Genomic DNA, 24,477 nt, shown 5'->3' with positions numbered 1-24,477 from the left:
CTTAACCGCTGCGCCACCAGGGAAGCCCAGTAAAGGATTTTATATTCATGCACTCAGTGGTATGGTAGTAAGAACCATGAAGGGCCACCTACTAACCGAGTCCTGTCCCATTTTTGTCTTGACCTCAGAGTTTGGCAAGCATGTCTGACATCAGCTTCCTCATTTGTAAACTGAAGGAAGTTATATGACTTTTAAGGTCCCCAGAGACTTTAAATTCAATGATTCCAGGTAAAATTCCTTCTATAGGATGTAATTTTTTCTAGGAATAGAACTAATAGGACTATTTTAAAGTTCTAAATTATATGTGAGATGGAAGAATTTCTTTAGTATTTGTGCTATTAATAAAGAAATAAAGGAAAGTGCTGCCTTAAGAGGAAATCTCTTAATCAATGAAATATTCCAAGTACTGGGTAAACGGTCATCTGCCAGGATGTTGTAAAAAATAACTGGGAAGGTGGACTACTCTAACTGTCCTTATAATTTTTAAAGGTCTTCAATTCTACACTGCTGTAAGCTGTTTGAGTATATTATGCATACTATAGTTTGACTTTCACTTAACACCACCCCTTTCTACTGACAAAACCAAGGACATACACATACATACAAAAATGTGAAGAAAACAGAGAAACATCACTAATAAGGAACACATCCACTTTTCATTTATTTCTTCAAATATTTATTAATTGCCTATTGTGTGCCAAGCCCTCTTCTATGTACTGGAAATATAGTAGAAAACAAGATCGAAACAGTCTCTGCTCTTGTAAGTTTATAATCTAGTTATTTTAATGGGGCAGGGAGGGAAGAAGAGGAGTCAGAGATGAAATAAGCAAACAAATAATACACAAGATAATTTCATACAGCAAAATATGCTACAAAATAGGGACTTCCCTGGTGGTCCAGTGGGTAAGACTCCATGCTCCCAATGCAGGGGGCTCAGGTTCGATCTCTGGTCAGGGAACTAGATTCCGAATGCATGCCGCAACTAAAAAGTCCACGTGCCGCAGCTTAAAAAAAAAAAGATCCTGCATGCCGCAACTAAGACTCAGTGCAGCCAAAATAAATAAATAAATAAATAATAAATCTTAAAAAAAAAATGCTACAAAAGAAACAAAATAGAGTAATGCAATAGTACCAGGGAAGGGATACTAATTTAGATTGGGGGCATGGACAGCAAATGCCTGCCTGAGTACATGGCTTTTTTATGAAAACTTGAATGAGAGTACCAGCCATGTAAAAATCAGGTGTACAACTATCTAGGGAGAGGAAATAGCAAAAGCTCCAGGATAGAAGGGAGCATGGTGTTTCCAATAAATAATAAAGGTCAGTGTGGTAGAAGAGTAGAGGAAGTTAAAGCTTCAGAGGTGAACAAGGGGCAGATCAGCAGGCTGGAAAGGGAGACTAGATTCTCAGTGCAACAGGAAGCACTGCTCTCGAAGAGATTTTATGCAAGACAAAATCTGATTTGTATTTGAAAAAGATTACTCTAAAGGCAAACAGTTATCAACAATATACAAGGCACTACATTAGAAATTGTGAAGGGCACCAAGAACTACCACAGAGGGACTTTCCTGGTGGCGCAGTGGTTGGGAATCCGCCTGCTAATGCAGGGGACACGGGTTTGAGCCCTGGTCCAGGAAGCCCCCACATGCCGCGGAGCAACTAAGCCCACGAGCCACAACTATTGAAGCCCACGCACCTTGAGCCCTTGCCCCGCAGCAAGAGAAGCCTGCGCACTGCAACGCAGAGTAGCCCCCGCTCGCCACAACTAGAGAAAGTCTGAGCGCGGCAACGAAGACCCAACGCAGGCAAAAAATTAATTAATTAATTAAAAAAAAAAAGAAAGAACGAACTACCACAGAATGGCATTCACAAAGTGTGGCTATGGCCTCCTAGAGTTTTACAGTTTCACTCTTTCACGAAACCCCTGAGGTCAAAACTAGTTTCATAATAATACTCAGATTTTATTTGCCTTTTTCACTGTGTTGACATCTGCACTGATGCTGTAAAAGCCAATGGAGGGTAAAGCTGCTAGGTCTTAACACAAATAAGATTTAATACAGAAGCAGATATGAGAATTCATCTGTCTTCTATTAAGCCAGATATTAAGGAGATTATAAAAAGGTAAAACAATACCACTCTTCTAATTATTTGGTTTTAGAAAACTCAGTTATTTTTCATAAAAATATGTTACTTATGTTAATATGAAATGAGTTTATTATTATTTTTACACTAATCATTAAAATATATTTTTAAAATGTCTCAGTTTTAATTTTAAATACAATACATATAAATAGACACAACCCACATGAACAGAAACTCTTTGGGGTCCTCAATAATTTTTAAAGTATAAGAGGATAAGATCCAAAAGTTTGAGAGCCTCTGCAATGTAAGATATAAATCCCTCAAGTTTAATTTTAGTTGGGAAAATCAGACATCTTTGCAGTGCAGGTTGTCCTGCCTATTTGGGAGAAAAAACCCAAACAGTGGAAAATACATCAAAAAGTTTATCTCTGATGAATAATGGGCTTTATTTGTCATATGTTATTAAAAGAATCTTTTTAGTAACCCCACACCAATACCTACAATTCTAACACAAAGTTTTTGTATCCAACACTTAATTAGTTACATCATGACATCTTACCTCTTCCTTCTCTAATTTTGCATGTTTACGCTCTGCAGCTACATTTTTTTTCTTATTAAAATTAAACTGTGCATCTTCTTCGGCTTTCTGTAACTTTCTTTTCTTTTCCTCATATTCTCCTATAAGCTCTCCTGAAGTGCTGATTTCCTCAAAAAACTGCGTTCTTTCTTTGGGTTTTTTCAGTGAAATTGACTCCACAGTTCCCTTTTAAAAATAGTTAAGCACACCAACATATAAAATATAATGATATATTTTCAAAATCATGAATAAAATAAAATACTACAAGCTATTTACCTGAAAAACTAGACAGTTCCGTGCTTTGACTATTATGCCTATCTTTTCTAACTCTGTGATATAAGCAGAACGACTCACAGGACTATCATTAAAACAATATTCTGAGCATCCCCCTAAAATAAAAGAATAAAGGCTGTTATAGGAAGTATAAATACCAGACATATATCAACAACTACTGAAAGCTTAATAAAATTTTTTTCTTACTGAAATAGCCAGTTATGCAATAATATACATGTTAATAAATGCATTTAATCAGTCAACAAATATTGAGTGTCTACTACATGCCAAGGAGTGCTCTACAGCGGTGAACATAACAGATGTCTGACCTCAAGGAGCTTATATCCTAATAATGGAGACAGACAAAAATGAGATATGTAAGTAAAATGACTATCATGCGAGGAAGTGTTAAGTGCTAAGGAGTAAAGTAGAGGTAGGAAGGGGGTGTGGTAGTCTCTGTGTAGGAGAAAGAGGCATTGCAATTTTAAATAGGATGCTGGAATGGTCTGAATGTTTGTGTCCCCACTAAATTCATATGATGAAATCCTAACCCCAAAGGTGATGGTGTTAGAAGGTGAGGCCTTTGGGAGGTGATTAGGTCATGACAGAGGAGCCCTCATGAATGGTATTAGTGTGCTTATAAAAAGATCCTACAAGGCTCCCTCGTCCATCCACATGTGAGGATACAATGAAAAGTCTGCACAGAAGAGCGCCTTCATCCAACCATGCTGGCACCCTAAGCTTGTATTTTTAGTCCCCAGAACTGTGAGAAATAACTTTCTATAGTTTATAAGCTAAGAAGTCTGTGGTATCTTATTATAATAATGGACTAAGACAGATGAGCTGGGAAGAAGAACAAAGCTGGAGGCATCACACTTCCTGATCTGAAGTTACATTACAAAGCCACAGTAATCAAAGCAATGTGGTATTGTCATAAAAACATACAGAACAATGGAATAGAATAGAGAGGCCAGAAAGAAATCTAAGCATCTATAGTTAACTGATCTTCAACAAAGGTGCCAAGAACACACAATGGGGAAAAGACAGTCTCTTCAATAAATAGTGTTGGGAAAACTGGATATCCACATGCAGAAGAATAAAATTGGACCCTTATACAAAATGGACACCATACACAAAAATTAACTCAAAATGGATTAAAGACTTAAATGTAATACCTGAAACTATGAAACTACTAAAAGAAAACATAGGGAAAAAGCTTCCTGACATTGCTCTGGGCAACGATTTTTTTGGATATGATACCAAAAGCACAAGCAACAAAAGCAAAAATAGACAAGTGGAATTGTATCAAACTGAAAAGCTTCTACACAGCAAGGGAATCAATCAACAGAGTGCAAAAGGTAACCTACAGAATGGGAGAAAATATTTTGGAACCACTTATCTGACAGGGGTTAATATCCAAAATGAATAAGGAATTCATATAACTCAACAGCAAAAAACCAAATAACCCAATTTAAAAACAGGCAAAGAACCTGAATAGATATTTCTCAAAAGTTGACATACAGATGGCAAACAGGTATAGTAGGAATCACCAGCAAAATGCAAATCAAAACCAAAATGAGATATCACCTCACGCCTATTAGAATCAAAAAGACAAAAGACAAGTGTTGGTAGGATGTGAAGAAAAGGGAACCCTTGACTATTGTTGGTGGGAATATAAATTGGTACAGTCACTATGGAAAACAGTATGAAGATTCCTAAAAGAATTAAAAATAGAACTACCTTATGAGCCAGAAATCCCACTTCTGAGCATATATACAAAAAAAATGAAATCTGTACCTTGAAGAGTTATTTGCACTCCTATGTTCATTGCAACATTATTCACAATAACTAAGATATGGAAACAACCTAAATGTCTTTCAATGGATGGCTGGATACAGAAAATGTAGGAATATTATTCAGCCTTAAAAAAGAAGGAAATCCTGCCATTTGTGACATCATGGATGAACCTGGAGGACATTATGGTAGTGAAATAAGCCACATACAGAAAGACAAGTATTGAATGATCTCATCTATATGTGGAATCTAAAACAGTTAAACTCATAGAAGCAGAGAGAAGAATGGTGGTTGCCAGGGGCTTGGGGGAGGGGGAAATGGGGAGATGCGGGTCAAGAGGTACAAAGTTTCACTTACGCAAGATGAGTAAGTTCTGGAGATCTAAGTATAGCAATGTGACTATGGTTAACAATACTGTATAGTATAGTTCAAATTTGCTAGGAGGGTAGATCTTAAGTGTTCACACACACACACACACACACAGAAAATAGTAACCGTGTGAGGTGATACATATGTTAATTAGCTTGATTGTGGCGATTATTTCACAATGTATATTAAAACATCAAGTTATACAATTTGAACATATACAATTTTTATTTGTCAATTATACCTCAATAAAGATGGGAAAAAATAAATTTATGATGGTTTATTAAGTAAATAGAGTAAGCTAGGGACTCTGACTGAGATGAAGATTTTTGATAAAAAAACTCCAAGAAAGTGAGAAAAGTAACCAATGAAAATATCTAAGTGATAAAGTGGTGAAATACTTAAATTATGCACTAAGGTATATGTACATAATAATAAGTATTTCTAAAATTATCTGTGATTGAAGTTGAGGAAAGTTAATAAGAGTATTTATACATTAGAACATTAGAACCATGTTGTAGTGGCAGACTGAAAACAACAAAAAACAAAACCAAGAAACGTCTACTTACAGAGGCTCTGTAAACTCCCAGCATAAATAGAAAAAATATATATACATAACTCTCAATCTTGTTTACTCAGGAAATACAGGGATTCATGAATAAATCATAACAAAATACAAAGTCAAATATTTCACACAATTTGCTTTTTGGTGGTAGGAAAAACTTTCTAAACAAACCAAAAATACGCATTTAGTTAGTTCATCACTAGGAAAACCAGAGATAAACGTAAACAAAGAACCTCAGGAAGGACTTTTATGACATCACCGTCTTTGAGGTAGACTCCCTCCTTCATTTTAGCCGAATAACCAGGGAGAAAAATGCTACTTGACAGTAGGGGAATTTGAATAAATATGTCTGCTTAAAGAAAAGTCCGGTATAGAATCAAACAGGTCCTATTACTTGCTACCCAAGATAAAAAAATACCTCGGATAGTCCTTGCAAATGTTTTCTCTTCTCCACTTTCTTCCACGTATACAATTTTTACACTTGCAGAAGAAGAAACAGGCTTTCCAATATGTGCTCCATGAATAAGTTCTTGAATAGTTTTCACTCTTAAATTAGCTATTTTTTCTCCCATTACAAAACTAAGTGCATCCATTACATTAGATTTTCCTGGGGAAGGAGAGAAAAAGTTATTTATTCTTAATGATGAAAAACCTTGCCCAGAGCCAAAGAAACCGGGCTACCAAGGGCCAATACACGTATCTAAATAGTACTGTCTTTTTTGTATTCAAAAGGCATGTGACGGAACAATTTTATGTAGATAACTGGTTTCTATGTAGCTATGGTAGAGTATTAAGTTATCTAAATGTAAGGATCTATACATGGATCTAAGCCCCAGCTCTCTCCCGCTATTAAGTATTATACCATGGCAAATCACTTAACTTCTCTGAATTTCAGTTATCCCCACTTTATAAATTTTAAGTGTCACATATTTTTAAAAAATGGCTACCTCCAGGATTTTCCCAAAGGCTAGACTAGGGTTGCTAGAACATTTATGATTGGTATGTGTTGGTAGTGCAGAAAAGTTATATAGCATGTCCAAGCTTGCTATCTGCTGAAAGTCCTGCTTACAAGGTTAGCTGGCATCATGGGATTGGGATTTGGATTCTGTGAGGGTTTCCACCACTTTCTGATAAGAATGTTGCACTGTGCCTAAACTGTTTATATAAACAATATGATTTATGCTGAATACTTGCTTTCTTTGTAGGAGTCTGGAATTTTGGTATGTGATAGGCAGAGGTGCTTATGTGACCATTTCCCAATAAAAACCCTAGGGGTTGAGTCTTTAATGAGGTTCTCTGGTAAACAACATCTCACAATGTGTTGTCACAACTCGTTGCTGGAGGAATTAAGCCTGTCCTGTGTGACTCCACTGGGGGAGGATTCATGGAACCTTGCACCTGGTTTCCTCAGAGTTCCTCATGTGCCTTTTCCCTTTGCTGAGTTTGCTTTGTTTCCTTTTGCTGTTATGAGTAACAGTCCTGGGTACAACTATATGCTGAGTCCTGGGAGTCCTCCTAGTGAAACTGGGGGTAGTCTTGGGGACTCCCAATTCAAATGGCAAACTGTTCTCCAACCATGAGCCAATAGTTTAAGACAATTTCCAAGGTGCAATGTCATTTCAGCTACTACCATCTGTACTTAATTTTCTTTCTTTTTCACATTCGTTCCCTCATATCCACAAGCAATTTAAATTTCTAGTGCCAAAAGCAGGGAAAGTAACATAAACAAGAGAATACTGCCAATCACTGGAAATATGGCTTAGTTTTAGAAGTTCATGATCTTTCTAAAAAGAACTAGAAGTGGTTAAAAATGCTGCAAATGTATTTAACTAAGTCTCAGTTAACTAACAGGTATGAAACATGGCTTTTTTGGGTTAACTGATAATCTGCAGATTGAGAGCTATTGTAAGATGGTTACATATATAGGACCAAACGAACAATTGAATTATTAAGTCTGACAGTAACAGAATTAAACAGAAACTGGTTTTGGTCAATCCTTATTGAAAGTCTGCCTAAAATAAACACTTACCCATCCAAATTCATTCATTACATTAATTCTTTTGTGTGCTAGGTCATAAGGATACAGTAAAAGAACAAGAGAGATACAACTCTGTCTAATGAATGTTATAATCTATTAAGAAAGTCAAACAATAAACAAAAAATAATTATATATTATAAGTATCATGAGGAAACAAACTGAGTGATGAAATAGAGGGTAACTGGGAGAGGTAACTTCAGATAGGATGGTCAGGAAACATTTGTTAAGTGCCTAGCTTAACAACCACCTGTTGGCAAAAATGAATGAATTAATGAACCAAGTTAAGTTTTGTAATGGTCAGAGCAGGAACCTCTGCTATAAATAATTCAAAACCAACATCAGGAAAATAATAATTCTGGAAGAGTTACCTTTTAGACTATCATCACTTGATGAAGATGAACCAAATATTCAAAGACATAAAAATTACAGTGTCACTCTCCCATCTCAAAACCTCAATATTTGCCACTCATTTGCCCTCTTAGCAACAGCTGGTAAGTTCCTTTTTTTAAAATAATTAATTAATTAATTTATTTTTGCGTGTTGGGTCTTCGTTTCTGTGCGAGGGCTTTCTCTAGTTGTGGCAAGCGGGGGCCACTCTTCATCGTGGTGCATGGGCCTCTCACTATCGCGGCCTCTCTTGTTGCAGAGCACAGGCTCCAGACACGCAGGCTCAGTAGTTGTGGCTCACGGGCCTAGTTGCTCCGCGGCATGTGGGATCCTCCCAGACCAGGGCTCAAACCTGTGTCCCCTGCATTAGCAGGCAGACTCTCAACCACTGCGCCACCAGGGAAGTCCCATAAGTTCCTTTTTGATTTCAGCTCTGCATATCTCTTCCAATCTGCTCCTTCTTTACCATCCTTCTAGTTATTTAAGTACTCCTTACTCCCAAAAGCCTCCTAGCTGGACTCAACCTTCACTCTCTTGCCTCTTCAAATGCATTCATTCATTCTACAAACATTTATAGAGCATCTATTAATCAGGCATTCTCCTAAGTACTCAGGCTAAAAAGAAACAGTATGTAGAATTTTCCCCTAAGGTACTTACAGTGGGGAATATGATCAATTTTTATTGAACCCCATTTTGTGCCAGACACTCCACATCTATTATTTTATTCAGTCTTTGCAATAATCCTATGAGATAGATATTTAATTTGCATTTCATAAGTAAAAAAGCAGAGGCTCAAAGTCAAACAAATCATGTTTTGGGGTTAGGCGTCTGATTCCAAAATCTATACTCTTCCCACTAAAAGGAGGAAATTATAACTTACTATAGTAAGTTCTAAGATAAAATTAACACAAAGAACTATGAAGCATTTAAGAGAAGCACTAACGACTGGAGACTCTGAGTAGACTCTGCAGGAGATAATTCTGGGCTAAGTTTTAAAGAGTAAGTAGTAGTTTGGGGAGGAAGTGCTGAAGGTAAACATAACCACTCCAGGAAAAGATGATAGCTTGATCATTAGTACAAAGGTACCATTCCAGTGAGAAAAGGGTAAGTAATAATATAGAGGTGGAGCAAAGCTTACAAGGTTGGAAATGATAAGAGAGAAATAAACTTCATGCTGAAGATTATTTGAAGCCATAAAGGATTTTAGGAATAGCAGTGACTTTTCAGATACATTTTATAAGGATTTCTGAGATAACAACCCACCAGAAAAATGGGCAAAGAACATAAAAGGGCAATTCAGAGAAACAGAAATACAAAAGGCCCTTAACCATATGAAAAGACACTTGAGCTCAGTCATAATAAGAGAAATGTAAATTAAAACTGTTTTGACTACCATTTCTCACTTACTAGACTGGCAAAAATCCAAAATTTTGAAAACATATTCTTAAACAGGACCTCTCATTAAATAACTGTTGGGAGTACAAAATGGTACAACCACTATGGGGGTGATTTGGCAATAGCTACTAAATTATAACTTAGCTCTTGAACCAGCAATTCCACTTCTGGAAATCTATCTCCCTGATACATGTGCAAAACTACACAATGGCAAATACACAATTATACAATTATAAGTCATTTCTAACAGAAGTAGATTGGAAACAACTTAAGTGTCCAAAAATTAAAGGACCACTTGAAATAACTATGTAGCCACACAATGGAGAATTACACAGCAACAAGAGAACAGAAGAGGAAGTGGGAAATGAAAAAAGAAAAGTACATAACAGCATATATAGCAAAAAACCAAATACGAACTTTTACTTAAAGAAAAAGTGTGGGGTTGGGAATAACAATACACACATATTTCCTAGCATTTGCATAAAGAAACACTGAAGGATAATCAAGAAATTAATGGTTATGTATAGAAGGTGAAGAAGAGCGGGACACAGAAACTGAGTTGGACCCCTTCTGTTTGCCTCACCCTGCTTCTGCCTTTATCCACAAGCTCTCATGCCTTTGAGCTTCTAGTTGGATTTGGCCAATGGAGAGCCCTGGCAGGAGGGAAGAAGGGAAAAGAGTGAGGTCAGGGTATTTACTTCCCTATTTTCCTCTGTAAGGTGGCTTCTGACTTGCTGTGCCCTTCAACACCAGGTCACTGGCTTTTTGAAGCTCCTTGTGGGTTCCTTCCTCTCTGAGCCTTGGGGTGGCAGCAGCTCCACTGCTGCTAGCTGTGTGATCCCTCTATTCATTGGGATTCCTCTACAGCCCTCCCACACCTTTGTAATTAGTCCCTTTGTAAATAAATCTTCCTCAAACGGTCCTAATTTGAGTGTGCCACTTGTTTCCTGTTGGGACCCTGACAGATACAGGGAGCAGGGGTAGAAGCAAGATTTCTGTGTATACTTTTCCATAGAGTTTTGACCTTTAAAGTATGTATATGCATTCCTGATTTTTAAAAAAAAAACCTAAATTGAAAAAATCCCATAAATGAAAACAATCACAAACAAGTAAACTTAACTGAATATTAAATTGGTAACACAGGCATACTGAGAAATGATTTATTTCAAGGGACTTCAGATCACAGAATTCTGACTGTACGTTCTTAGTAGGATCCATTCTAAGAACCAAAAAGAAGTACAAAGGAATTTCAAATTTCCTTCAGTTGCTTTATCATTTATAATGTTATTGGTGGTTTAAGACAGTTTTCTTTATATTTTAAGTTAAAGCAAATAAGTAATTATATTAGTCATATTAGGAAATAAGATTTTCAGAGTAAGAAAAAATATTTACAATGACAAAAAGCAAGGAACAGTGAAAACACAGTTAAAAGTGAATGGAGGGACTTCCCTGGTGGTGCAGTGGTTAAGAATCCACCTGCCAATGCAGGGGACACGGGTTCGAGCCCTGCTCCGGGAAGATCCCACATGACGCAGAGCAACTAAGCCCGTGCGCCACAACTACTGAGCCTGAGGTCTAGAGCCCGCAAGCCACAACTACTGAGCCCACATGCCACAACTACTGAAGCCTGTGTGCCTAGAGCCCGTGCTCCGCAACAAGAGAAGCCACTGCAATGAGAAGCCCGTGCACCACAACGAAGAGTAGCCCCTGCTTGCCACAACTAGAGAAAGCCTGCGCACAGCAACAAAGACCCAATGCAGCCTAATTAATTAATTTTTTTAAAAAAGTGAATGGGAAAATATCAGCATGAACTCAAATTTTAAAAACTACTGTAACATGAAAAGATGTTCAAAATCATATTAGTAATTAGGAAAAAGCAAATCAAAACTATAATGAAATATCACTTCACATCAACTAGGATGGCTAAAAGAAATCACACAAACAATAACAAACAACTGCTGGTGAAGATGTGGAGAAATCTGAACACTTATTCATTGACAATGGAAATGTAAAGCCAGACACAAACTGCCACATGTTGTATGATTCCATTTATATGAAATGTCCAGAACAGGCAAATCCATAGCGACAGAAAGTAGATGAGTGGTTGCCAAGCACTGGGTAGAGAGGAGATAATGGGGAATGATTACTAATGGGTACAAGGTTTCTGTTTGGGATAATGAAAATATTCTAGAATTAGATAGTGATGATGGTTATACAACTCTATGAATATACTAAACATCACTGAAGTGTACACTTTAAAAGGATGAATTTTATGATATGCAAATGACATTTCAATAAAGCTGTTATTATTAAAAAAAAGAACAAATCTGAAAAAGCACTTTATGCATTTTCTAGCCCCACCCTCTGAAATGACCCAGAACCACTGTTACCCAAATGCACTGAATATTCTAGTTCCCAGATGGCGGTCTTTAATACCTTAACTTCTAAAAAAAACCAGAAATCATTGGAGAAGTGGCCAAGTCTGAGGCAGAGAAAACTGAAGATAAGCCTGAAAACTGCGACATCTTACGTTAGAAAGCAAGGAAGCTTTCAAATATTAATGAGGTCATGACCAAAGGACACAGGAGGCAGCTTGAAGGAGCTCCCACTGATTAAAGTTATGAAAATCTGAGCATCAAAAAGAATGATTTTGGTGGATTAAAAACACAGTGTACCGGGCTTCCCTGGTGGCACAGTGGTTAAGAACCTGCCTGCCAATGCAAAGGACACGGGTTCGAGCCCTGGCTTGGGAAGATCCCACATGCCGCAGAGCAACTAAGCCCGTGCGCCACAACTACTGAGCCTGAGGTCTAGAGCCCGCAAGCCACAACTACTGAGCCCACATGCCACAACTACTGAAGCCTGTGTGCCTAGAGCCCGTGCTCTGCAACAAGAGAAGCCACGACAATGAGAAGCCTGCACACTGCAACAAAGAGTAGCCCCCACTCACCACGACTAGAGAAAGCCTGCGCACAGCAATGACGACCCAACAAAGCTAAAAATAAATAAATTTATAAAAAAACAAAACAAAACACACTGCACCAATGAAAATCTAGGTGTCCTTTTTTTTTTCTTTTTTAACAGTATCCACCTTGTGAGCTGCTCAGTTTTCTCTGCTTCTCCTTGCTCAAGAGTAGGACAGAAGCGAATACATCTGTGAAGCAAAATGAGTGTCTTCAGCTGAGCAGGCAGCAAGAAAGGGAGGATCACTTGGGAAGTTCTTCAATGCCTGATTAAGCTGTGCCAAGTTCAGAAATAGTTTGCTGACCCCTGCTCTAGACTCAGAAATGGAATGTTGCATAGATGACCAGAGAGAAAAATAATAGGATTTAAAAGAAAGGTGAAGACAGCAGAAGCAAGAACAACTACAATCCTGCAGCCTGTGGAACAAAAACCACATTCACAGAAAGATAGACAAGATGAAAAGGCAGAGGGCTATGTACCAGATGAAGGAACAAGATAAAACCCCAGAAAAACAACTAAATGAAGTGGAGATAGGCAACCTTCCAGAAAAAGAATTCAGCATAATGATAGTGAAGATGATCCAGGACCTCGGAAAAAGAATGGAGGCAAAGATCAAGAAGATGCAAGAAATGTTTAACAAAGACCTAGAAGAATTAAAGAACAAACAAACAGATGAACAATACAATAACTGAAATGAAAACTACACTAGAAGGAATCAATAGCAGAATAACTGAGGCAGAAGAACAGATAGGTGACCTGGAAGACAGAATGGTGGAATTCACTGCTGCAGAACAGAATAAAGAAAAAAGAATGACAAGAAATGAAGACAGCCTAAGAGACCTCTGGGACAACATTAAACGCAACAACATTCACATTATAGGGTCGCAGAAGAAGAGAGAGAGAAAGGACCTGAGAAAATATTTGAAGAGATTATAGTTGAAAACTTCCCTAACATGGGAAAGGAAATAGCCACCCAAGTCCAGGAAGCACAGAGAGTCCCATACAGGATAAACCCAAGGAGAAACATGCCAAGACACATAGTAATCAAATTGGCAAAAATTATGGCAAAAATTAAAGACAAAGAAAAATTATTGAAAGCAGCAAGGGAAATACGACAAATAACATACAAGGGAACTCCCATACGGTTAACAGCTGATTTCTCAGCAGAAACTCTACAAGCCAGAAGGAAGAAGCATGATATACTTAAAGTGATGACAGGCAAGAACCTACAACCAAGATTACTCTACCCGGCAAGGATCTCATTCAGATTCAATGGAGAAATCAAAAGTTTTACAGACAAGCAAAAGCTAAGAGAATTCAGCACCACGAAAGCAGCTCTACAACAAATGCTAAAGGAACTTCTCTAAGTGGGAAACACAAGAGAAGAAAAGGACCTACAGAAACAAACCCAAAACAATTAAGAAAATGGTCTTAGGAACATACGTATCGATAATTACCTTAAACATGAATGGATTAAATGCTCCAACCAAAAGACACAGGCTTGCTGAATGGATAAAAAAACAAGACAGCATATATATGCTGTCTACAAGAGACCCACTTCAGACCTAGGGACACATACAGACTGAAAGTGAGGGGACGGAAAAAGATATTCCATGCAAATGGAAATCAAAAGAAAGCTGGAGTAGCAATACTCATATCAGATAAAATAGACTTTAAAGAATGTTACAAGAGACAAGGAAGGACACTACATAATGATCAAGGGATCAATCCAAGAAGAAGATATAACAATTATAAATATATATGCACCCAACATAGGAGCACCTCAATACATAAGGCAACTGCTAACAGCTATAAAAGAGGAAATCGACAGCAACACAATAATAATAGGGGACTTTAAAACCTCACTTATACCAATGGACAGATCATCCAAAATGAAAATAAATAAGGAAACAGAAGCTTTAAATGACACAATAGACCAGATAGATTTAATTGATATTTATATGACATTCCATCCAAAAACAGATTACACTTTCTTCTCAAGTGCGCACAGAACATTCTCCAGGACATATCATATCTTGGGTCACAATTCAAGCCTCAGTAAATTTAAGAAAATTGAAATCATATCAAGCATCTTTTCTGACCACAACACTATGAGATTAGAAATGAATTACAGGGAAAAAGACGTAAAAAACACAAACACATGGAGGCTAAACAATACGTTACTAAATAACCAAGAGATCACTGAAGAAATCAAAGAGGAAATCAAAAAATACCTAGAGACAAATGACAATGAAAACATGATGATCCAAAACCTATGGGATGCAGCAAAAGCAGTTCTAAGAGGGAAGTTTATAGCTATACAAGCCTACCTCAAGAAACAAGAAAAATCTCAAATAAACAATCTACCCTTACACCTAAAGGAACCAGAGAAAGAACAACAAACAAAACCCAAAGTTAGCAGAAGGAAAGAAATCATAAAGACCAGAGCAGAAATAAATGAAATAGAAACAAAGAAAACAATAGCAAAGATGAATAAAACTAAAAGCTGGTTCTTTGAGAAGATAAACAAAATTGATAAACCATTAGCCAGACTCATCAAGAAAAAGAGGGAGAGGACTCAAATCAATAAAATTAGAAATGAAAAAGGAGAAGTTACAACAGACACCGCAGAAATACAAAGCATCCTAAGAGACTACTACAAGCAACTCTATGCCAATAAAATGTACAACCTAGAAGAAATGGACAAATTCTTAGAAAGGTATAACCTTCCAAGACTGAACCGGGAAGAAATAGAAAATATGAACAGACCAATCACAAGTAATGAAATTGAAACTGTGATTAAAAATCTTCCAACAAACAAAAGTCCAGGACCAGATGGCTTCACAGGTGAATTCTATCAAACATTTAAAGAAGAGCTAACACCCATCCTTCTCAAACTCTTCCAAAAAATTGCAGAGGAACACTCCCAAACTCATTCTATGAGGCCACCATCACCCTGATACCAAAACCAGACAAAGATATGACAAAAAAAGAAAATTACAGACCAATATCACTGATGAATATAGATGCAAAAATCCTCAACAAAATACTAGCAAACAGAATCCAATAGCACATTAAAAGGATCATACACCATGATCAAGTGGGATTTATCCCAGGGATGCAAGGATTCTTCGATATATGCAAATCAATCAATGTGATACACCATATTCACAAACTGAAGAATAAAAACCATATGATCATCTCAATAGATGCAGAAAAAGCTTTTGACAAAACTCAACACCCATTTATGATAAAAACTCTCCAGAAAGTGGGCAAAGAGGGAACCTACCTCAACATAATAAAGGTCATATACTACAAACCCACAGCAAACATCATTCTCAATGGTGAAAAACTCAAAGCATTTCCTCTAAGATCAGGAACAAGACAAGGATGTCTACTCTCACCACTATTATTCAATATAGTTTTGGAAATCCTAGCCACGGCAATCAGAGAAGAAAAAGAAATAAAAGGAATACAAATTGGAAAAGAAGAAGTAAAACTGTCACTGTTTGCAGATGACATGATACTATACATAGAGAATCCTAAAGATGCCACCAGAAAACTATTAGAGCTAATCAATGAATTTGGTAAAGCTGCAGGATACAAAATTAATGCACAGAAATCTCTTGCATTCCTATACACAAATGATTAAAAATCTGAAAGAGAAATTAAAGAAACACTCCCATTTACCACTGTAACAAAAAGAATAAAATACCTAGGAATAAACCTACCTAGGGAGACAAAAGACCTGTATGCAGAAAACTATAAGACACCGATGAAAGAAATTAAAGATGATACCAACAGATGGAGAGATATATACCATGTGCTTGGATTAGAAGAATCAATATTGTGAAAATGACTATACTACCCAAAGCAATCTACAGATTCAATGCAATCCCTATCAAATTACCAATGGCATTTTTTATGGAACTAGAACAAAAAAATTCTTAAAATTTGTATGGAGACACAAAAGACCCCGAATAGCCAAAGCAGTCTTGAGGGAAAAAAATGGAGCTGGAGGAATCAGGCTCCCTGACTTCAGACTATACTACAAAGCTACAGTAATCAAGACAGTATGGTACTGGCACAAAAACAGAAACACAGATCAATGGAACAAGATAGAAAGCCCAGAGATAAACCCATGCACCTATGGTCAACTAATCTATGACAAAGGAGGCAAGGGTATACAATGGAGAAAAGACGGTCCCTTCAATAAGAGGTGCTGGAAAAACTGGACAGCTACATGTAAAAGAATGAAATTAGAACACTCCCTAACACCATACACAAAAATAAACTCAAAAAGGATTAGAGACCTAAATATAAGACCGGACACTATAGAACTCTTAGAGGAAAACATAGGAAGAACACTCTTTGACATAAATCACAGCAAGATCTTTTTTGATCCACCTCCTAGAGTAGTGGAAATAAAAACAAAAATAAACAAATGGGACCTAATGAAACTTCAAAGCTTTTGCACAGCAAAGGAAATCATAAACAAGACAAAAAACCCTCAGAATGGGAGAAAATGTTTGCAAACGAATCAACGGACAAAGGACAAAGGATTAATCTCCAAAATATATAAACAGCTCATGCAGCTCCATATTAAAAAACCAAACAACCCAATCCAAAAATGGGCAGAAGACCTAAATAGACATTTCTCCAACGAAGACATACAGATGGCCAAGAAGCACATGAAAAGCTGCTCAACATCACTAATTATCAGAGAAATGCAAATCAAAACTACAATGAGGTATCACCTCACACCAGTTAGAATGGGCTTCATCAGAAAATGTACAAACAACATATGCTGGAGAGGGTGTGGAGAAAAGGGAACCCTCTTGCACTGTTGGTGGGAATGTAAATTGATACAGCCACTATGGAGAACAGTATGGAGGTTCCTTAGAAAACTAAAAATACAATTACCATATGATCCAGCAATCCCACTACTGGGCATATACCCAGAGAAAACCATAATTCAAAAAGACACATGCACCCCAATGTTCATTGCAGCACTGTTTACAATAGCCAGGTCATGGAAGCAACCTAAATGCCCATCAACAGAAGAATGGATAAAGAAGATGTGGTACATATATACAATGGAATATTACTCACCCATAAAAAGGAACGAAATGGGGTCACTTGTTGAGACGTGGATGGATCTAGAGACTGTCATATAAAGTGAAGTAAGTCAGAAAGAGAAAAACAAATATCGTATATTAACGCATATATGTGGAACCTAGAAAAATGGTACACATGAACCGGTCTGCAGGGCAGAAATTGAGACACAGATGTAGAGAACAAACGTATGGACACCAAGGGGGTAAAGTGGCGGCAGAGGGGTGTGGTGGTGGTGTGATGAACTGGGCGATTGGGATTGACATGTATACACTGATGTGTATAAAACTGATGACTAATAAGAACCTGCTGTATAAAAAAGTAAATAATATAAAATTCAAAAAAAATAAAATCAAATAAAAGGTGAAAACAAAATCCATGTGTCCATAATGATACCAACAACAAAAAAAGAAAAACTCACTTTCACTATTTGCCCTATTAAAACTCTTTTCTGGGCTTCCCTGGTGGCGCAGTGGTCGAGAGTCCGCCTGCCGATGCAGGGGACACGGGTTCGTGCCCCGGTCTGGGAAGATCCCACATGCCGCAGAGCAGCTGAGCCCGTGAGCCATGGCCGCTGAGCCTGCGCATCCGGAGCCTGTGCCCCGCAACAGGAGAGGCCACAACAGTGAGAGGCCCGCATACCGCAAAAAAAACCCAAAACTCTTTTCTTTGAAAATACCAACTAAAAGGGGCACGCATTTATTCTGATTTTACAGTGCAAACTGCATTTTACGTTAATAAAATAATCCCAATTAATGAAATAAAACTTTTTTTTTAAATATGGGAATATCATCCAATGAATGTAGAAAGCATGACAGGATTAGAAAAACCTGGTTTTGCAAACCTGAATGAAATACTGGCTCAGGCAAGATTATTAATTGGCATTAAAACCATTTGGGTAAATGGTTGATAGAGAATATTTGTATAATGCCAAAGTAACACTAGAACACTAGGCTAGAAAGGTTACATACAGCTAACTGTATAATGGAGAGATCACTGTCACCACCCTAATCCAGGGGTCAATCTTAGCATCACCAGAAATTATGTGATATAATGTAATGTGAAGTACACAATAGCACCTAAAATGAAGTCTAGCCAAAAATCTTTAATTTCAAACCATCAACTTTTTAGACATCTTCCAGTTCAAAAAAATAGAGGGGATAGAGGAACAAACTAAACTGCATCATAAGGAAGCAATCAGACACATCTAAACATTCTATGGAAAAACGTTTTCAACCTTTTCAATGAGTCTGTTATAAATTAAAAAAAGAACTATGCTAAATTAATAGAGATCTAAGGGATATAACAATCAGATGCAATATGTGATTCTGGGATGGAAAATGGTTTGGTCAAAGAACACTATGGAGTAAACTGAGGAAATGTGAATTTGAGCTGTGCATCAGATGAAATGCACTAAGAAAGGTGAGGATAATTGTTTGAAAAGAGTGAGTTATACAACAGTATGTATTGTATAACCTCATTTTCATTAAAAAAAAAGTTTGCAAGGAAAAAGATCTACATGGACATGTCCTAAGGTATTACAATAGTACTGTCTGGATTGTGGGAATATGTTTTTACTTTTTTACTCGTTTATTTTCTAATTTTTTACAATTCATATATAGTGCTTTTGTAATAATAAAATATTATTTTTAAGAATTCAGCTGCCATTCTGGATTATCTAAAATGTTTTTTTAAAATAACATTTTAATCCTGATTAGAACAGTAAACCATTCAATGTAGGGTTTTGGAAAACAGAAAAGTATTTTAAAAATCACCTGAAAAATCACACCATCTGGAAAAAAACTATTGATGGAAATGGATATTGAATTTTGTCAAATGCCTTTTCCTCAAAAAAATAAAATGAATCTTCTTTCTTGAAGGAACAAATGAAGATTACTGTGGCAGCAGTGTGCCACATGGATTAAAGTAGGGTAAGACCAGAGGTTGGGAACTTAGCTAAAAGGTGACTGCATTAATCCAAGGAAGAAATGATGAGTGTGAAATAAAGTGATAGCAGCGGCAACAGAGGGAAGAGGACAAGGTTATTAAGGAGGCAGGACTGGAATGATGGGTAATGTATTGGCTGTGACAGGGAGAATTTATCAAGGATGATGGAGAATTTATTAAGGTAGCAGCCATATGAAACCCTGTGAGAAAGGCATTCTAAGTCCAAGGAACAGAAAATGCTAAAACCCAGAAATAGCAATGAGCTTGGCCTGTGTAAGGAAAGCTAAAAAAGCAATTCTGACCAGAGAACAGTAAATGTGGAGGAAGAGAATATTTGAGAAGAGAAACATACAGGGGTCAGATTATAAAGGGCTTTGTGGATCATGGTAAGAAATATGGATTTTACTCCAAGTGCAGTGAGAATGCACTGCACAGAGACAAAAAAGGAAGCAGAAGGACCTGTTAGGAGATTATAGCGATAGTCCAAATGAGAGCTCTAGCAGCTTCAACTGTAGTAGTGAAGAGTGGCAAGAAACAATTGGATTCTGGATACATTTCAGAGGTAGAGTCATTAAGATTTATAGGCGACTGGATGAGGAAAGTGGGGTGTAGAAGGTAAAAGGAGGAATCAAGAATTACTCTGGCTTTCTGTCTGAATAAATGAGTAAATTGTGCCCTTTACTGAGCTGGTAAAGACCTTAGAAGGAACAGGTTTGTTGTTTGGTAGTGGTGGGGGAGAGGAAATTAACTACTCTTCCTGATTATACTGTTTTAGGTGGCTACTAGAAATAGGAAACTAAATGCTAAATATTATAGGCTGGAAATATAATTTGGAAAGTCAGTAGCTTAAGGATGGGACTGGATAAGACCACCTGGGGAAAGGAGGGAGAGATGAAATGTGGTCTACCTTGCCTCCTTGACAGCAAGGCCTTCCCATGACCAACTTCTTTTAAAACACCCCCAGCATTTACTATTCCCCTCCCTTGTTTCTCTTTAAAACTTAACACTTTAGGGGCTTCTGTGGTGGCGCAGTGTTTAAGAATCCGCCTGCCAACGCAGGGGACACGGGTTTGAGCCCTGGGCCGGGAAGATCCCACATGCCGCGGAGCAACTAAGCCCGTGCGCCACAGCTACTGAGCCTGTGCTCTAGAGCCCGGGAGCCACAACTACTGAGCCCACGGGCTGCAACTACTGAATCCCGTGTGCCTAGAGCCCGTGCTCCGCAACAAGAGAAGCCACCGCAGTGAGAAGCCTGCGCACTGCAACGAAGAGCAGCCCCCGCTCGCCGCAACTAGAGAAAAGCCCGCACACAGCAACGAAGACCCAACGCAGCCAAAAATAAATAAATTTATAAAAAATAAACAAAAAACCCCCCCAAAAAACCCTTAACACTTTAATATTCTATATACTTCTCATATTTAGTTTGTTGTCTGTCTCTCTGCACTTGAATGTCAGTTCTATACAGGCAGGAATTTTTATATCATGTTCACTGATGAATCCCCAACAAGCTAGAACAGTGCATGACACACAGTAGGCACTCAATTACTTTTAAATGAATGAAATACTGCTGAAATGTCAAACAGGATGAGGACAGGGAACTAACCGCTGACTTTTATAAGATATAGCTCAACAGTGACCTAGATAAGTGTCATTTCAGTAGACTTTGAGGCTGAGAACTGAATCAAGGCGGCTGAGAAGAGAATGGAACTACAGACAATGGTTTCAGAGAGTTTTGCTGTACTGATAAAAAAAAAAATGGGGCAATAGCCTAAGGAGACAGTGAGGTTCAAGGGATTTCCCCCCAAGCATTTCATCATAAAATTTTCAAACATACAAGAAAGTTGAAAGAATTTCATAGTAAAAATCCATATATTCACCACTAAATTCTATAATTAACATTGTACTATACTTGCTTTTCACACATCAACTGATCCTCGATGTCCTGAGAGTGTTCATAAGGCATGTATGTATTTATGCCAATGAAAATTATCCAATAAGGGAGAAAGATACAATTCAAGAGAGAAAGATAATAATTACAAAAGCAAAGAACTGAGGAGGGGACAGGATCCAAAGCACAAGTGGAGAGGATGGCCTTAGATAGACTCAGGCACCCTTGTGGTAGTTCACTGATAAAAATCCTTCAAAGTCTAACTTCTTTTTCCAGAAAGTTAAATATAAACTCTTCACTCTGGCAAGGACTTATCCAACAGAATTCCATTATATCCCACAACTTCCCTAAATATGCACTATATTTTGGCCAATTTGGACTATTACCTGCCCCACAAATAGACTTTCACAAACCCCTGGAAAAATACTCTTTATGCTTTGAGCCCAGGTCAAATGCCAACTCCTCTAGAAAACCTTTCCTAATCTTCACCTCTTCCTGCTCAAAACTCCCCAAATCAGATGTTGTATTTTTCTTGTTTAAAGTTTCATAAACAGTGTTACCTGGCTTTCTATTTCAATTAATGTGTCATTTTCTTATACTCCCTATACCTTCAGAGCAGGAGCTGTCTTAATCTACACACCTTCTTTTGCTCCTAACATTATATATAGGCAACAACCATTTATTTGCTGCATCTGAGTGGAAAACACGAATGTTAAAATTTAAAATGAAAAATTTCTGCTACCTATAAAAAGCCCCAAATTAGATTTTATTGAAAACAAACAAGGGACTTCCCTGGTGGTCCAGTGGTTAAGGCTCCATGCTTCCAATGCAGGGGGTGTGGGTTCGATCCCTGGTTGGGAAACTGAGATCCCACGTGCCATGTGGCATGGCCAAAAAATTGAAAAAGTAAAAAAATTAAAAAATAAATAGATAAAAACAAACAAATGAGAACATGTCAAGTTTTGGCAGGCAGTGACAATAGAAAATTATTACAAAAAGTATGACTAACTAAATTAAAGTATAACAGGAAATGAGCATGATGGGAAATTATCAATTGGTTTAACAAATTCTATCTGAATGTGCCAGTAATTCTGTAAGATTTTTAAAAATGATGATCTACCAACAAGTGCTCAAATGAACACAAATAGAATATCATCCATTAAATCGGTCATGGATAAGTACTATATTGAGTTTGGGCCTTCATATAGCAAAAAGAATGTTAACACTTTAGGCAAAATTGAAAAATAAGTAAACCAGAAATTTCTGTTGTGGACAGGTGGTATTGAAGACACTGCTGAAATGATCCACAATGGCTTTACCCGGTTCTATGCATAGTCTCTAGGATACCAGTGATTCTCTAGAGGGGAGTTGAGCTTCCAGGGCATGTGGATCTAGGGAGAGCAAGAGGATTTGTACAGGCATTTTCACAATCACGTTAAGATATGTTGTTAATCACAAAAAGTATTTTTAAATTAGGAAAAGAAATAATATTATTTTGAAACTCGTTTGGCACTAGGTTAAACAAGTTCAAAGCACCATTTTCACAGGATCTTGAATGGTAATGGGCATATAGTTCAAGTGGACTAAACGATGTTCAAGAGTCTGCACAGATACTCATTCCAAGTATTGCACTGTTTGGAGGTGCAAAATGTAACTGAGCAACCCTTCACATAATCACCAGTTAAAAGGTGAAAATCCCCTGGTGGTGGGCTCAGCAACTTCCCAATAAAAGAGTGGAGAAGATTAGTTAGGGTAACAGTGCAGGAGTGATTCCAGTAATTATTTTTTTCAATGTTTTCTGATAACAGAATAAAATGAAAATGAGGAAATATATTACACAGAAGAGGCAAGGAAATCTTCAAATACGTGAACGCATCTAAGCTCAGGTATTCTTTCGCATATACCAAGTGCAAAAGAAAACCTTCAACAGCAGCTGTTTTTATAAGGCGACAGAAATTTCACAATAGTTTCACAGTAATTATATTCCAGATTTGGTGTGTAGGGAAAGCACACATTCAAGTGTCCTATTCATGTCTGTCAAATAAATTGATTTACTGAGGCTAAGAAAGGAAAGCTGGGCTAAGAGAGCCAAACTGGAGACTCCAGGTTTCAGAAGGCTCTCAAGGTCACGATCCTTTTAGGCCCTACTCCACCTGCCCTGCTCATTACCCCAGTTTCCCATCATGGAGCCAAAGGGGGCCTGGCCAGGCCCCAACTCCAGTTCAGACTCTGCCCCTTACTGGGCAACCTTGGAAACTCATCTGGCCCCTCTGAACCTCAGTTTTCTCCACTGTAAAATGGGGCTCATAGCCATTTGTGAGGATTAAACAAAAAGAGCGGGGCCAGGAACTCAGGAATAAGCTCAACAAACGCGGCCATTTTCACAATATTCCTGCGAAGCTTCCTTGGATCCAAATGGTTGTTTGGGCTCCTCGGAACCAATGACTTCCTCCCGATCTCGCTCCCACTTAATCTTTTTGGACGAGAAAGGGAAGGGGATGGAGAGGAGAGGTGACCAAAGCTGAGGGCCGAAGAAGCCCACGGGGGCGGGGGGCAGGGCGGCGGTAGGAGAGGAGGGTCCAGGGTGGAACCTCTCGGGTGGGGGGTGGGGCGGGGGTCTGGCCCCTGGGGGTGTTGTCGGAGGCCGGGGGTCCGGGGCCGAGGGCGAGGCTCAGGCCCCTGGGGGTGTTGTCCGAGGGCCGGGGGTCCGGGGCCGAGGGCTAGTGTCAACCTAGGGTGGACGGCAAGCAACTCCCTGCCACCTCCAACCCGCCCTGGGCAGAGTCTGAGGGTCGCCTCCCACCCCATCCCCCGTCCTCGGGGTGGATAGCGAGGGTCGAGCCCGAGTCCAGGCCGCGAGGCCACCCTCAGGTCCCCTCAGGCGGGAAGAGGCGCGGACGACCGCGGCAGGTGGGGACGTTCTAGGTCCCAAGTTACCGGAGCCGTTGGGGCCAATGATGCAGGTGAACCTCCTGAAGGGGCCTATGACCTGGCGGCCCCGCCACGACTTAAAGTTCTCCACAAGCAGCACCTCCAAACGACCCATGGCTGCGCCCTCCGCGCCTCTGCCGCGTCCTCACACGCTG

At 38.4% G+C, this 24,477-nt stretch overlaps 1 protein-coding gene across 1 annotated transcript in view; it reads right to left on the bottom strand.

Annotated features, from left to right (window-relative positions):
• The window catches only part of SMC1B (structural maintenance of chromosomes 1B), an 85,971-nt gene extending 61,534 nt beyond the window's left edge, over positions 1-24,437 (bottom strand). Inside the window, exons 1-4 of the mRNA XM_060166896.1 lie at positions 24,329-24,437; positions 6,076-6,264; positions 2,936-3,048; positions 2,642-2,845 (exon numbers count right to left, since the gene is read on the bottom strand). Of these exons, the coding sequence (XP_060022879.1) occupies positions 2,642-2,845; positions 2,936-3,048; positions 6,076-6,264; positions 24,329-24,437 (615 nt within the window). The remainder of the gene's footprint in view (positions 1-2,641; positions 2,846-2,935; positions 3,049-6,075; positions 6,265-24,328) is intronic.
• Between the last annotated feature and the right edge of the window lie 40 nt (positions 24,438-24,477).

Source organism: Lagenorhynchus albirostris, chromosome 11, assembly GCF_949774975.1.
Source record: "Lagenorhynchus albirostris chromosome 11, mLagAlb1.1, whole genome shotgun sequence".
NCBI classification, from domain to species: Eukaryota; Metazoa; Chordata; class Mammalia; order Artiodactyla; family Delphinidae; genus Lagenorhynchus; species Lagenorhynchus albirostris.
This window is presented reverse-complemented; position numbering and strand designations above follow the sequence as displayed.